The sequence below is a fragment of the Brienomyrus brachyistius genome, chromosome 21 (assembly GCF_023856365.1).
Source record: "Brienomyrus brachyistius isolate T26 chromosome 21, BBRACH_0.4, whole genome shotgun sequence".
Classification (NCBI taxonomy): Eukaryota; Metazoa; Chordata; class Actinopteri; order Osteoglossiformes; family Mormyridae; genus Brienomyrus; species Brienomyrus brachyistius.
Window position 1 is genome coordinate 14,373 of NC_064553.1, and position 16,738 is coordinate 31,110.

The window sequence follows — 16,738 nt, forward strand, 5'->3', positions numbered from 1 at the left end:
GTGCAGACTGACAGATGTGCCTAATTTGGCTCAATCAGATGGGCTTATCTGTCACACTGAAGTACTGTTTAGCCCGACCGGGGACAAAGGCTAAATGAGGAGCAAATCCTACTCGCGCTTTACAATGTTTCTCCATTTACATGCCCCGTGCATTTTCAGACCTTGGCCTCAGAACCAGGAGGCTAAAAAGACGAATTGAGCAGGTGACAGAGAGCTGTCTACTCAAAATACCCTAATGTGATGCAATTCAACTCAAAGAAAATGTACCGAGTTCTTTTACACATACACAGACACGCACGCTTACCCGGCCTTCTCAGCGTCACAGAAAATGTTATTCCTCTCCCAACGAAATTGGGATCCTTTAAAATGTTACATTCCCACAACTTATTACTCAAGGGGAAAGTAGAAGGATAATATAAATCCACTAACCTTATGTGATTTAATTAGTTACAGCATGGCTATAATGTTTTCCTCCGTTAACTTACAGTAATCTATTGATAGTACAGCTATTGTGTTATTACACAATAGCTGTACTAACGCAATATTACTACAGGCTCCACCTCCAGAACTTTCTCTTGCATCTTCTACTTGATCGCTTTTTTTTTTTTTAGAAGAAACCACAATGGGACTAGGGTGACATTTCACCACTCTAATTCAGAAAGGTCAAGCTAAAATCCTTTTGGCAATAGTGCAAGATAGACATTTCCTGATCTTTCCACTTCTATCCTGTGCAAAAAGTCATAGTTCATCCATACATTTTCTGATGATTTCTCCTAATCAAAATATAGTAACTAGAAGTCAATCCTGCAAAGCACAAAGCAGAAGGCAAAGCAATGTTCAAGAGGGAATGTCACTGTAAATACAATTAAACAGAAACAGTTACATATGTGCTTTAAACTATTATTAAACTGCAATTATGATGACTTGTTCAATTAGTAACATTTTCTATGAATGCAATGTCTAAAAGATTCTATAAACATTAGTACACTTTATATACCTCCCTTCTTGGCATAGTTGGCCCAAATAACTTAAATTCTGTAAAGATGTAAGACACTGTAGATTAGATTATCATAGACAGACTTAATAGCAGTTGGTAATAAACAATTTGAACATCTAGGTAAGGAAAGCCAGGATTATTCATTCATTCACTTTCTATACCATTTGTCCTGGTATAGAAATAGTATTGGGTCATGGAGGTCCAGAACCTATCCTGAGACAATGGGCACAAGGCAAGGAATAACCGAGCATGGTCCACCAACGTATTGCAAGGCACATGATTATACATCATAAGTATTATAAGTAAATAATGAATGGGTTCAAGGACAACTGTTGGTCAGTTCCTCCTCGTCCCATATATATGTGAGAAATAAGTATGTAGGTTTTATTAGACCTGTCGTTAAGAAGGATATGCAGTGCTTCCATGCAGCACTCACGGTAGGCTGTGCAGCAGTAGATTAGCCCATAACAAGACAGAAATGGACCACACAATCTCAAAAAATACCTACGACAGGACAGCACAATAGACATTTTAGCGTCTCTTGATACCTTTTAAATTGTGTGAAAGCGGACTGCATTTCAAGCATTTTTAAAGGGATTAACATAATAGAATTTCAGTCAAAGATCAATTTTGGTAGAAAATTTGTGAAAAGATACCTGATAATCGCTTCTTTCAATCCGGAATGCACTCACAGTATTACAATTGGGTCAACGACAATGGGGTCACCTACTTCCCCTTTTCATCTGTAAGCTCACGACAGCTTACCCTGGATGATGTCACATTCAATACCTTCTACCTGAACTGAACAGCCACAAGCAAAAGTTCAACAATTAAACAGGGCTGATGTTGAGTGCTACTCATGTGTAACTCAACACCCTGACGTTATCCACTATCTAGCACTCTAATATCAAGGTGTTGAAGCTTTTTTGAAGAGTAACATTACCTGGTGCAACTTCTTGGAGGTGCCCAAGAGCACTTTGCCCCACAATCGCAGATTGGGGCCAGCAGTGTGGTGGTCAAGCACCCTGGGAAGCTGAGTAGGGAAAGAGTTTGTGGGTAAGTAAACACATTAACTGCAGGATAAGCCTGAATAAGCCAAATGTCTATTGTTTTAATGCAATCATACAATATGTAACACTTACAGGTAGGTGTACACTACTGGGAGAAATACTATATTGGGGCAATTCCTGTTTGCTTTAAATATTGGAGGCAGGTGTGGAGAGGTGGGGGGGGGCTCCTTAGCCTTTGATACCCATGCATAGGCAGCTCATGGCATCTTTAGGACCATGACATGCTGCATTTATACTGCATAGTCTCACCACCTCACTGGGATTTACATGCTATATTTAATACATAGTATAATAACTGTCTTATTTAAAAGAGAAATGAATTAATGTGGCCTTGGGGCGCTTGCTTAATTATGTAACAATTTTGCAAACATATTAGTTTCATGACAAAAGTCTATTGACAAGCAAATTTTACATTTACAGCTTTTGGCAGACGCCCTTAGCCAGAGCGACTTACATGCTTTAAGACTCTACAATGAATTTGTTCGGATACTAGCTCAATAAAGACCCAGACTATGAATACTATCTGAATACTCTGTTGGGAAAGTGCTAATTTGTTAACCCTAACCCTAATTTTTTTAATAAGGAAAAGAGCTCAGAGTAAGATGCCAGAAGTAATACATCTCCACACATACATTTCCTTTTTAGTATGCGTTATATTTTTTCTGACGGACTCATTTAGTTCTGTTCTTGCCATTTTCCTTTTAATTGTAATTGTAGTCACTGGCTCCCAAAGGGATACTAAACACAAATGTCTGGTGTTTCTTGTTACTGTATTGTAAAGGTGTTACTAATTAAAAGTCACCCAATGAGACTGCTTGTAAATTAACTTAACTCAGAAAACTGATACCATCTCCTAAGGCTTTCTGTGCACTGTATATTTCATTAGACTTAAGATGCATTTTAGATTTTAAATAGCTGGAAATTAATCACAGCATCTTCCTTAATAAAAAAAACCTGCATTTATTCCAAATAATAGCTAGTCTTCCACCAGAGAAAAACAAACAAAAATATATACTATTTAAAAAAAATAAATAAATAAATAAATAAAAAAATCAGGAAACATTCTGCGATAAAGAGAACTCCAAAAATCCACATCCTTCCTCTTACATTCGCCCTCCCTTATCACTTCAGATTAAGAGGCAGCAGTACTGAAAACGCTAATTCCCATGCAGGGGCTGTGACTGAAACTGTCCCCCACAGCTGTTTACAACAGGAAAGACCCATGCAGAAAAACATGGGCCTTGACTATGGGGGTGGAGTAAAACTGCTTATCTGTATGGGGCAAAAAGGCAGAGCTGGCAATCTCTCCAGCCTGATTGGACGTTGACTTATTTTGCTGTTCAGCAGGTCAGCTAATCACACCACTACCCTCCCCACCGCCTCAATAGAAATGACCGTAAGGACCACTCTTGTTAGCAGCGAATTTCAATTAAACCAAAATTAAACATGTGCTCTCCACACACAAGCGCAACGTGGTACTGTCCATTTAGTATCAGGGAATGCAAACATTCTCTTTCCTGTTAGCTTTGCATAGGATAAACCACCATTTGCCTATGAACTTATTCCTTGATTTTATTTTTAATATTACAATTTTTCATGACACTGACAGAACTTCAAACCTCATGACTTCACCCACAAAACAGGGAGAACAAATCCATTTTTAGATGACAATACGTCCTTACATGAAAAAAATATCCCAGTAAACCACATTTTATTATCGACCGTGCCTGGTCTACAGATCGGTAGCTTTGATTACTGAAACCTTGCATCACTTCCCCGCCCGTCCTCAATATAAAAAACATGGGTGAAAGACTGCAAATCACCCAATGTCCCACTAAAGCATCCATGTTTATTCTGTTAAAATGTAAGCCCTGTAGCTAAGAACTGCTCTTACCATCATGGTTGTGAGGGCTGGGATTCAAAAGCATCCCCACTGCTCACATTTAGTCAAACATCCTCTTCTATAAGCCAGAGTTAGGAAACTGGCTTCGCAGTCAGCATGAAAGTAATAGCTGCTAAGTGTTAAAGACTGAGTTCTCACTCCATCCTGCAGAACTGATGACTGTTTTAGCCCCCTTCTGATGCTAAATCAGACACGGGGCCTGATGAGAGCAAGAAGAATCATCACCCTTAAGAATTAAGCTTGAGAGGACTGACCAAGTGGAAGAGCTTGAAGAAGTCAATGTTGTCGTACATGCTGTCCTCAATGGCATGCAGCTTCTGCTGGCTCAGGGTGCACACGGCTTCACGCACTCCGCACAGACCCTCAGGACTGGGGATGTAACGTTCCAGGAGGACTTGACAGCAGGCTAAATCCTTCAACCTTAGGTCTGGCACTCCACTCGCAAACTAGGTAGCAAGGAGCACACAGGAAATGACAATCAGACCTACCAACTCTGCACAACAACAATCACATCATTTTGCCCCAATACATATGAGATACAGGCATGCTTAGTTAAAAACACAGCCCCACAGACAAATTTCACCGGCAGTGACAATGGATTTCCAACCTTCAGATACCATATGTCCTGCACCCCGGCCTCCTCAAACAGAACAGGCATTTCAGGGTTTGGAATGGAAAATATTTCATAAAGGATCCAGCTTTCAGAAAATGTCAAAAAATGATTTAATCAGACAGATTTGAAACAATATTCAAGCGAAAACAACAAAACGGAAAGAGCACAGCGTCACAAGCAGCCTCAGATGGTTTTGTCAAGATTTTGTTATGCATGTGTCTGTGTACTGTGAAAAAAAACCTAATCAGTAAATACAAAAATAAAATCCTTGTGTTAAATCTTGCTTTATTGCGTAATGTTTCACTGAAACACAAAGCACAAATCTGGGAAAAAAAATCTCGTTCCCTAGTGTTCTGCCTTTTCAGAAATAAACAGCGCATAATTTCCCTTAAGCGTTGAACTTCATGTAAATAACAAAATATTAAGTTACACCATAAGGCTTATTATAAAAAAAAAAAAAAAAAAAAACGAACAACAAATATACAAGAACCCTCAGTCCCTCAGGTACCGGTGGCCCTCAAAACACACGTCAACTCTGCACCCTGTGCTCCCTGACACAAAGAAGTGAGCCTCTGAAACAAACTGGCGTTAGTCCCTAAGATTACTGGAGTCTGATCTGGGGTAATTGGGCCCGGGCAAATCAGTGCCAGAACAGACAATGTCTCAGGAGCACCTTTAAACTCTTTTGGGAACTGAACCTCCACCACCACATAGCCTTTGTATGGATAACTGGCTTCACTAAGGCCCCATATGGCTAAACCAGATACAGGGTGGATGGGGACATTAGACAAGTACTGTGCATACCACTTCTCAAAGAATAGTTACCTGTGACCCACTATCCAACAGTGCTGTACACGGGTGACCATTGATCCTAAGCTGCACTGTAGATATGGGCCCTACTAAACCTTTCGGCACAGAATTTACTGACTTGAACTGTATGGCTTGTTTTTTTACAGAACAATGCAATGCCTCGTTCCCAGATTCTCAGTCACTATTACTATGTTTCTCCCTGGCTCTACGCAGTGAAGCTATCAGTTTAATGACTTCCTTATTTTCTGGATACGCGCACTTCCTAGCTATATGCCCGTTTCCTCCACAACGGTAACAGAAACGGTCAGCCTCTCTCATGCCATATGTCTTGTAAGAAGATGGTGAACTGCCTTCGTTTGAAATCGGTTTGACAGCACTAGCCAAAACCGATCGTCCCCTGACCTCTACTAATGTCCTTACCTTCTGTTTAAGCCTACTAACTCTCTTCTGCAGTGCAACAACATCTGACCTGTCCTTATCCACAGATAATGGTTCCAAAGGTAAAATTTGTGTCTCCATAGCATCCCTAGTAGCATTAGGATTGCTGCTCATTGCTATTACTTTAGCCTTCAAGGCCTTTAGATCAGCCTTTAACTCCTGCATCTCAAATCCTGACACAACAGAATCCTCTTGAGCTCCAACATTACGAACCCTAACACTTACTCGCTGCCGTGACTTTTCATACTCTTCCTCTTCCCGAATCTCGGTAAGTCAATAAAAGCAGGGGGGTTATTCCTCCTCTCTTTGAGGCACAATTGTAATAACAGCAAATCAGCGCCCACTGCTCCTCTGAGTAACTGCTCTACCCTTACCCTATCCATATCCCTTACCAATATTCCTCCTTTCTTTACCACTTTTGTGCCAAACTAGCATAGGCTATGTTCGGTGCAATCTTCTCCGCAATACACAATGACGCAGTTAACTTTAAAACATTTACTAAATGACACTAAATCGACACCAAACATAATACATTCAAACATATTCAAAAACAACAACAAATATACATTAACCCTCAGTCCGGTAGTCCATCAAAACACTTAAATATGAAGAAAATTAAAGCAATGGACCGTGGCAGGCCTGGTTGATGCTTGCGTCAGTAGTAACTACAAACGAAAAAAATGGACGCTTCACTCTGAAGAGCAAAAACAAAATAAAAAATACGCCTACCAGTCCACCCAATTCCAGGCGTGCTCCAAATATCTTTCCTTCATCCCACGGTCTTTCCCTCCCGTAGGGCGAATTTACTCTCCCTCTCCGAAGCGCTGTGCTGGTGATTCTCCGCTGTCCGCAGCTTGTGGCGAGCCCCTCGCAAGACGAGCAGTCCTGCGACTCCCGCTCCAGCCGGCTTCTCTCTCTTGACCGGGTACGCTGGCATTTCTCACCGCTCCACGGCTTGAAACAGTCGCTCACAAGACGAGCAGTCTTGTCCGCTTCTCCTTCCCCGCCAGAGTCTCTCGTTCCCGCCAGAGTCTCTCGTTCCCGCCCCTTTTCCCGATTGGCGAACATAACAGAACCCAATTAAAAGTAAACGGATACAGGAATGTAAAACAACCATGTTCTATTCATACTCCGCAGAATAAAATAAAAAAAGAATCGAACACCGGATTACACATGCTTCCATTAAAAAATTGTCTCAACTGAGAAGGTGTGTCATTCCATCCAGACCGTAACTCTGTCTCATACCCTTTGCATGAGATTGTCTCCGGGTCTCCTGCAACCCCGGCTACTTGGACGATTAATGCATGAATGGATCTAAGGTGCCTTACATCAGTCACAAATATAGTAATAACTACCCACACATAAAAGATTACTGAGCTCTACAGGAAAGGTGTTAATACAATGATTGGTTCAGAGAGATAACCAATCCGATTATACAGAAGGTGGGTCCAAGCAGCTAGAGGAGGCGGGACCAAACAATCAGATGTTCCATAACCAAGGGAACCATAACATTAAGGACATGGCTAAACACAGGAGCACTGCAACTAACATGGAATAATAAAGAATCACTGACACACAGAGCAACACTAAGAAACAGTGACAGAACAAAAGGAATAGAACAAAAGCAGGCACTTAAATACACCATGAACAGGACATTGTGTTGGACAGGTGAAAACCCTGACTCAATTAACCAATCAGTAAGGCACAGGACAACAAGAAAAGTGGAATACATACAATTAACAAGCACAGGAAACTAAGGAACATTACTAAACTCACAGGCTCACAACACTAGGAAAAGACTAGAGACAAAAGTATAAGCAGAACAGATTTGAACCAGGCAAGGACAGGGTAGGCCAAAAACAAGGGCAAAAAGCAAAGACAAAAAATAAAAAAACGCAAAACAAGGAATAAACTAATATAAAATACACAATAGGTGAAGCTGGCCTCAAAATCATGACTAGAGGGGTAAAGCCACAGAACCACACGCTCAACCCATAGAGCTATGAGGCAGCCCCGGGAGCAGGGAAACACACTAAGGGCTACAAGATAAAGGAAACAGGATGACCATCGACACCTACTGGCAAAACAGGAAGGAAACAAAAGGGATGGGGCCAGACAGGCACCGACCCTGACAACAATCATGAAGAAAATATCCCCTGAGGGAAATGAGAAAGGATGGAAACTCGATAATCTGATTTAAAATTTCTAAAGAACTTATTTCCCCAATATGAAATGTGGCTTAATATTTATAGTGTGGTCTGACATCCACAAGTCACTAAGATAGATGGTATCACAAATGCAAGAGCATAGGTCTGGTTTCAATATTGTTAGGGGCAAAATCAGCCCTGAACCCCCTGACCCATAAACACACAGTATTGGTAAGGACGTGTCCATACTGTCCATTTCCAATTCTATGGCATTGAACAAATGACAGTTCTTATCCAAAATCCTTGTTTGCTCTGGCTGGGCTTAGACTTTGCCAAAAACAGGACATCCACTTCCACAGTAAGTATGATCTTAAACACATGCTAAAATCAACCAAGAAGTCGTCAAATGTCGGGATTGAAAATCACATTCTAAAGTGAATCCAGTTGGTGGTGAGAACAAACACTACAAACCACAGAAAAGGTATCTGACTGCTTTACAAAAGGACTTATTAGTGCAATCAGTGCTAAGAGAAGACACACATAATACTGTTAACAAGGGTGCAAATCGTTTTTTCCTACTAAAATATTATTGGTGTACGGATGCATTTTTACTGAAGCATATCATTTTTTTCAGTATAAGGTTTAGCAGGACTGTTAAAGGATAATAGTAAAATCAATAAAGTTTTATGTAATGACAACACGGTAATGTAAAAGTAAGCTATTGAACCAATAGAAAACCAAGGACATCAGCAAAATTATCAAAAAGTATACAGATAAATAACTTGAATTTCCAAAGGGGAAAATTTATGCTCCTTCAAGCTAGAATCAAACCTAAGGATGTCCATCTGCATTTCCCTACAGTCCTCTGCTCTACCCGCTGAGCTATCAAAGGGAGCCAGAAGAGCACTTGGAAGATGGGTAAGTGAGCAAAAATCCTGAGAACAGCAGAAATATGTAGAGAATGCATAATATTACCAGATCACTATTTATTCAGGAGATTATCAAATCTGTACATTATTAAAGATCCAGATTTTCCCATAACCCCACCAACCATTTGGGAGATGGATGAACAGAAGTTTGGACACACCTGCTTTTAATGCATTTGACTCCATTTTAGGTGTTACTCTCCATACAGTACAAGGCTGTGAGGCAATGAAGCAATATAGCAAATATTGCAATGGTCAAGAGAAATGTTCAACATCACAAAATATTAGACTCTTAAAATAGCCCCTTTTTGCTTTCAAATTCTTTTCAATTCTTTCAACCAGCTTCCAGATGTAGCCACCTGGAATGCTTCTACAACAGTCCTGAAGGAGTTTCCACGAGTTCTGGGCACATCTAAAGATCATCCAAAACCATCTCTAAAGGGTTTAGGTTGGGGATTGTAGGAGCCTGGTCATCTGTCATATCACTCCATCACTTTCCTTGTTCATAAGATAATACTACATAACCTCAAGGTGTGCTTAGGATCATTATATTGTTGAACAAATGATTTGTAGTAGGAATGTCCAGACTTGAAGAGTTGGAAACTCACGCTTTCAGAATCTCAGTCACATATGAAATCTTACAGCAAATGTATATCATTCCACTGTAAACCTAAAATTACCTACATCAAAAGCTTTGGGTAGTTTGCAATCCCTACAGACTATTCACAAAGTAATAAAGTATAAATATAAATGCTGTGCAGACTTGCTTCAAACTGAAAATCTCACGCCAGCCAGCCTTTGGTACTGACAACCTTTTTTACAGGTGCTGTATAATTGAAGTCTATGAAATGGTGAGATGCAGATACTTATGACAAAAAGACCATAAAGGGGGAAATAAGGGTCTGGCATGAGGAGTGAGGCCTACCTGCTTGTCGCACTTGGGCATTTACTAGCTGATGAATGACAAAATCTGGCAAGAACACCTCCCACAGCATGAAGGAGCTGAGTGTTTCATTATCCTTCAGGACGTCTTTAATCTTCAGTCCACAACCTGGGGGGAAAGATGAAAATCATCAGATCAGGAGAGCCCTGCAACATATAGCTGGTCTAATACTTGTAGAGTTCCTGAAACACAAGGGTAAATACCAACAAATGTCTAATGACATTCTGAAGTGAAACTTGCATTTCTATCAAAAGCAGTGCTTCTCAATCCAGTGTTCATGGGCCGCCAAAATAGTTTACATTTTTGCTCCCTCCCAGAACCAAACAGCATGGTATAGGCATGTTGGGATTTGGAGGGAGCAAAAATCTGCACTGTCTGGGGTCCCCAAGGACTGGATAGAGAAACATTGACCTAAGGAGTTCAAATCAGGACAAATGACAACGACATGTGAGGCATTGAGGCTGGTGTCTCCATCCAATGGAATGATGCGTAGGGTGACTGCTGTGATGTGGAGGAGCTACATGCTGAAAGCTCCGATTCATATTTTGTTAACCGATTTCTCTCTATCTGAAGTTTGCCTTCACTGTTGTTGATCTCTCACTTGTGTGTAATTAGGATCCCAAGGCCAACGAATTTACCAGCGACAAAAGATGCGACCTTCAGAGTTGTGACCTTCACAGAATCGTAACCTTCACAGATATCTGACTTTGTCTCAGCTACCCGTTCAATACCTTAAAAAGTGAAGCCGTAACATCTAGCAACATCTAAAGAGACACAAATCTATAAAGGCATGGACATATGTTTTTTTTATTTATTTATTTTTTTTATCTGCTTGTTTCCAGTACATATTGTTTGCCGGGGTCTGGGGTCTTTAAGCTATTTGTTTTATTCTGTTTTGTCCTCAATAGCTGTGACCCTGACTGTGCTGCATTACAGTTTGTCTCCCAACACACCTGCCAAATTTTAAGATTTCTTTATTTTTTCCTCGCTGAAACAAAGAGTTTTACATTGACGCTTCTCCTCTGTTTTGCCCTAACCCTGCCTCTTCTCCCCGAAGCCTGTAAGGGGAAATCCCTCACTCAGTGTCCCACCCACATGGTCAAGATGTAGTCCTGGTCATGGTCAGTTCCCCATCGGGACCAGAGTGACCCTCGCAAATGCTACATATTGCGGTATTACCATGCACACTTATTCTGGAGCCTGTATTTTGGGACTAATTTAAAATTTACTTAGTGTATCAGGGTGTCATAGGATCTGTTTCCCAAGCAATGCTGCATAATAAATACACAGATATAGCTGAAAATAATATGACTAGGGCTGCAGCTATCGAATATTTTGGTAATCGAGTATTCTATTGATTATTCCATCAATTAATCGAGTAATCGGATAAGAAATACTTTTGTCTTATTAAAGAGCAATCATACCTATTCTTAAAATGAATAACTCATAGGTTCCGTTTTAGGAACATTTTTAATGACTGAACTCAATACAACAACTGACAAAAGAACTAAACCCTTTTAGTGCATTTATGTACATATTTGTTTTGCTTTTTAAAAGAAAACGCTTTCTTAAATGAAAAAATGAAATAATGTCAAGTAAAATTACTGAAAAAAAGTATACATATATCTTAAACTAAGGCATAAATTAAAATGGCTTTTACTCTGTGTCCTTGTACATTTATAGGAGTCATAAAAAAAAAGTTGACAGGATTGTATCTCCTGAATGAGGTAAGAATGCTGTGCTCATGTTCGTGTGTGTAAGTGAAGGTGAGTGAGAGTCTGTGTTTAAGTGTGTTAGAGAATGAGTGTGTGTGTGTGTGTGTGTGTGTGTAAGCCTTTAAAGGAGCATGTGGCGATTGGATAATTCAGTGTCTGAGTTTCACTGGCCCAAGGCTTTTGGGGCTGTTATAACATTATAATAATTATGTATTATTATTTATATTAATCTAAATCTGCAGAATAATATTATTAAAGCCTTGCAATAGATCTAGTTGAGTACACCCCATGCTCCCCTTTAGACTCAGCCCTGCATGCTGCAGGTTTCACTGCGACAAAGTGTGACGGCTGCTGTAAACCTGCTGCAAGTTGTCAAATTTAAATATTATGTCAAACTAAGCTAACAGTTTCTCTGCATACAAACAGCGTCTATTTGAACTTGTATAGCTTTACTGTAGCTTTGCTGCTGTGGAAGACAAACAGCGGTAGATGGGAGCAACTGAGAACATCACTTTTCTTCACCTTTCAGCTTGTTGAACAGCTGGTTTGATTACGGACTCTCGCCAGCTCTTTACCAGTAAAGGTTTAGTACCGTTTACAAGCACTGCTGCCTAACCCTAACCGACCACCTATACCTACCTGAACAACCCCCTAGATATACTCTTTGTTCTAAATTTTTACTTACCGTTTTGGGATCCCCCTTGGTAAATGTACCTGAAACCCCCCTCCCAAAGGGAATAATGAACATCAACCACCAGGGGGCATGATATTTTAATCAGTTGAACCATCATCACCAAGCTCCAGGTTGGGCCGCTCGAGCTGACCTGCAAGAAAAAATTCTGAAACAAAAAAAACTTTTGTTTTTAAAGAAACAGGAGATATGAACTTACCTTTATAACCCATTGCCTGCCATATGCTTACTTCCCAGGGCTTACCACTAGGGGGAACAGTCATTTAGGTCAGTGCCATAGTTATTTTTAATATTCTTACCACCACCTTTTAGCACAGCCCCCAGTAGAGGGTCATCCTCCTATGAAAACGGGCAGATTTATGAAGACCAGGAATAGTGTTGCCAGTGCACTTTAAAACACACTACGTGTCTTAAAACTTTTACAATAACCCTGACCCTAACACTGATTGGCTTTAGTCTACAATGGTGACTGTTCAAAATAGGTATACTGTTCTGGCAGATCTTGATCAGGCCCACATTAGGGAAACCAATGCAAACCAACACAGCACTACACCTCTGAAACACATCTTTTATAAAAATACCACCAAGGCTTACTTTAAACTTGTACAAATCAGCCACCAGCTCACAAGAGACCAGATGCTTCAAAATAATGTATTTCTATCAGGGATAATTAAACAGGCGACAAAATTCTGTTCATTAAACCGGATATGCCCACAGAAATCAATAGCAACAGGTTTATGGAAAACACTCTTGGATGGATACTAATATGAATATTTTATTAGAACATTTAACAGTAAGGCTAACCTTCCCTGGGTATAAATTAGATAAAAATGGAGAGAGACGGAATGGGAGGTGGCCACTAAATGGGCAAAAAAAATAGGTATAAAAATAAACTGAGGCCCAATACCTTGAAGCTCATGGAGCAAATCATAAGAACTCGGGTAGAAAAACAAAAAACCCTCCCTAGAGGTACAAACAGTGGTAGAGCTGGCCCCATCAAAACAACCCCTCCCTCCACCCACGCATCATTTGCAACCACAAAGTGTCAGAATAGAACAGCTAAAACCCCAGGACCCACCTGGCCCCAGCCATCACTCAAAGCAGATTAAAATACAGGCAGAAATACACCATATACTACAGAATTTGGATGCAGGTCTAGCTACCACCTTTAACCATACCCCCAATGCCAAAACTCACCCTCATGATTTCTCTTTCATAAGTCCCTGTACCCCAGAAGCTAAAACTCTGGAGGATAAAATACATCCAGGGGAGGATAAAGTGATGAATGGGCAGCAAAAAGGGTGTGATCCCATGGCCTTGGCCCACTCTGAATTCCCCCCTCTACAATCTAATACAGGGATGGCACATAAGGCACCACAACCTTCCAAACCGGAATCCCCTACCTCCTCCGCTACATCGGAAGAGGACTTTAAGGATATAAGGGAGGAAATGACTCGCAGGCCATACAGACATCCAAATACAAATAGGAAAAAGGCAGACTGGTCATTAAAGGTCCATAAGCCCATTTTATTTGTGGGGGACTCAAACCTTAGCCAAATACCCCAAATCACTGATCCATATGTACAAGTTGACAGTTTCCCTGGGGCAGTTTCCCTACATCTCCGCAGTCTTACAAAAACTACCCCCCCAACCACTAGTACTAAAAGTAATTCTGCAGTAGGCCTTAATAACCGGGAGCAGGATCCCCACAAAACTGCAATAAAACAATTACAAGACATGTGGTGGGCAGCTAAGAACCTTCCCCAATGCTTTAATTTATACCCCAATTATTCCATTTTCTGACCTTTTGCCCATTCAACAGCAGAATAACCTGAGGGAGATCAATAAATACATTGAATCCAATGGGCTGCCATTACTAGAACTAAACCAACTACGGTTTAAAGTAGATCCCAGGGATCCAATTCACTGGACTAGGGGTACAGCGATCCAAATTTTTGAGTTTTGGAATGAAGTTAAAATTACTAAGGTCGGAGACGTGCAAGCCCAAAACACTCCACCGCAGTAATATTTTTAATCTTTCAAAAACCTTCATACTTACCACAGACAAGAGGCACCTCCTGGAAAAAGAACTTACCTTTATTCCCACCCCAATCAGGTAGACAATGATGAGTCGGCCAGGGATGTATACTATTACAACAGGAAACTGAAAATATTAGATTACTTTATAAACAGCAATACAGTAAAACCCCATTTACGGCACCTTCTAAATGGGAGCCCAAGATACAGCAGGTTTCTACCGATATACAATGATTGATTAAATTAAATATTGTTGAGTTTAATCACTCACACACCATTACACACAAAAACCCAATATTACAATGCAGCAGAGGGCCATCAAAACATTACATAAGAATAAAGATATAATCATTAAACCGGCAGATAAAGGCTCAGGGATCGTTATCTTGGATACACAGCAGTACAAATTAGAAGCACTAAGGCAATTGGAAGAAACTAATTATTACATCCCACTGACAAAATCAAAGCCAAAACATTAAGGGACATCTATATACCAACCCAGTCTATAACAGAGCAATGTACAATAATTACATTTATCACTACCTACTCCTCGAAAGCTGTAACATTAAATAAGCTTAAAAATTACTTTGAGGACACAACAGTTGCAAAAATTCAGGTTCATCTCCGCCTATCGGTAAAACAAAAATCTTAAGGATATTTTAGTGCATTCCAAATTCAATACTTTTAAAGACAATACCTTAGCACAGGTATGCCCTTATTTTAAACCAATTAAAAGCATAAGGCAGTGGGATCTCACATTTGTTATTCAGGAAAACATCTCCCTCACTACCTGTAATGTGATTTATCTGATCCAATGTAACCATTGTCAGGAAAAGTATGTGGGAGAGACGGGCAACAAATTAGTAAACCATTAGTCTTAAACAACACTTGTACACATTTTCCCAGAATACCAAGCTCATTATGGTAGCACAACACTTCCAATAACATGGCCTAAACAATGTAGCAATTTCAGGCTTACTAGCAAATAGTACATGGTCACACGCACAAAGGGTCAGAATGGAATACAGGTGGATCCAGCGACAGACCTGGACACCTCAAGGGTTTAATATGAGGTAAGTGGGGCACACTTGGCGGGGGGTGGCCTCAGGAACCCGCTGGCAACATTAGAAATGGATTCAGTTTGTAGGGGGGATAACTGTTGTGTAGCATTTATGTATGCAAAGCACAGGGACACTTCCTCAATATAATAGTAACACACACTAATATGTGTGCTGATAGAAATGTTAATATACCACTAACATCATTTTAGAAAGGTGGATGTTTTGGCCAGAGAAAGTGATACTGGTGATGGTAGAAGAGCAGAGATGGTGTGGTGTGCCTACTAAGATGGCTTCCGTTTTGGATTTGTTCAGCTGAAGGAAGTAGAGCCTCATCCACGCCTCTCTCCTCCAGGCAGGTAGTTAGTGTAGATGTCGGCAGAGGAGCAGTAGAGGAGGTGGGGGTAGTCCTGAGATAAAGCTGAGTGTCATCGGCATAGCAGTGGAAAGATAAACCATGCCTGCTAATGACATTTCCAAGGGGGAGCATGTAGATGGTAAAAAGGATGAGGCCAAGCACAGAGCCCTGTGGGACACCACAGGTGACGTTGTGGATGTGAGATTTTGCGCTGCCAAGGGTGACATGTTCGGTTCTGCCAGTTAGGTATGACGTGAACCAGTTATGAACAGTTCCTGAGAGTCCCATGGTGCATTGCAGGCGGTGGAAGAGGATGTTATGGTCTATTGTGTCAAAAGCAGCTGTCAGGTCAAGGAGGATGAGTATAGAAGGGGAACCAGTATCTGCAGTCAGTCATCAGAAGGTCATTGGTGACCCTGACCAGGGCTGGTTCGGTGCTATGGCCAGGGCGGAAACCGGACTGAAATTTTTCAAACAGGTTATTCAGTTTGAGGTGATCATGAAGTTGTGCTGCAACTGTTTTTTTCCAGAACTTTAGAGAGGCATGGAAGACTGGAGATGGGCCCATAGTTAGAGAGAACTTCAGAGTCCATGGTGGGTTTTTTCAATAGAGGTCTGATGACAGCAGTTTTTAAAGTAGAAGGAATATGGCCAGTCAGGAGGGATTGGTTTATGATCCTGGTGATGAGTGGAGAGACGGCAGAGATGTTGACCTTTAGCAGGGCTGAAGGGAAAGGGTCCAGGGAACTGGTAGATGGTTTCATTTTCCTGATGACATTCTCCACCTCTTCCCACGTGGTAGCAGAGAAGGAGCAAAGTGGCTGGACCGTCTCAGGTAGTAGGTCGACAGTTGGAGGAGGCAAGATATTCGTGATGGAGAGGTATGAATGGATATCATCAACTTTTTGTCTGAAGAAATTGATGTGCATGTTGCACCTCTCCACGGTAACTTCAGAGTGGGCACGTGGAGGAGGTTCGAGAAGGTGATTTAATTCAAGGAGAATGAGAGAGGAGCTGTCAGTGGGGAAGAGA

At 40.9% G+C, this 16,738-nt stretch overlaps 1 protein-coding gene across 1 annotated transcript; it reads right to left on the reverse strand.

Moving 5' to 3' along the window:
• Positions 1 to 1,789: 1,789 nt before the first annotated feature.
• Positions 1,790 to 6,899, reverse strand: LOC125717104 (uncharacterized). The gene is made up of 4 exons (XM_048990083.1): positions 6,561 to 6,899; positions 4,225 to 4,416; positions 1,941 to 2,030; positions 1,790 to 1,798 (listed from the first exon to the last, which is right to left on the reverse strand). Exons 1-4 carry the CDS (start codon positions 6,897 to 6,899, stop codon positions 1,790 to 1,792), a joined length of 630 nt encoding a protein of 209 aa, XP_048846040.1.
• Between the last annotated feature and the right edge of the window lie 9,839 nt (positions 6,900 to 16,738).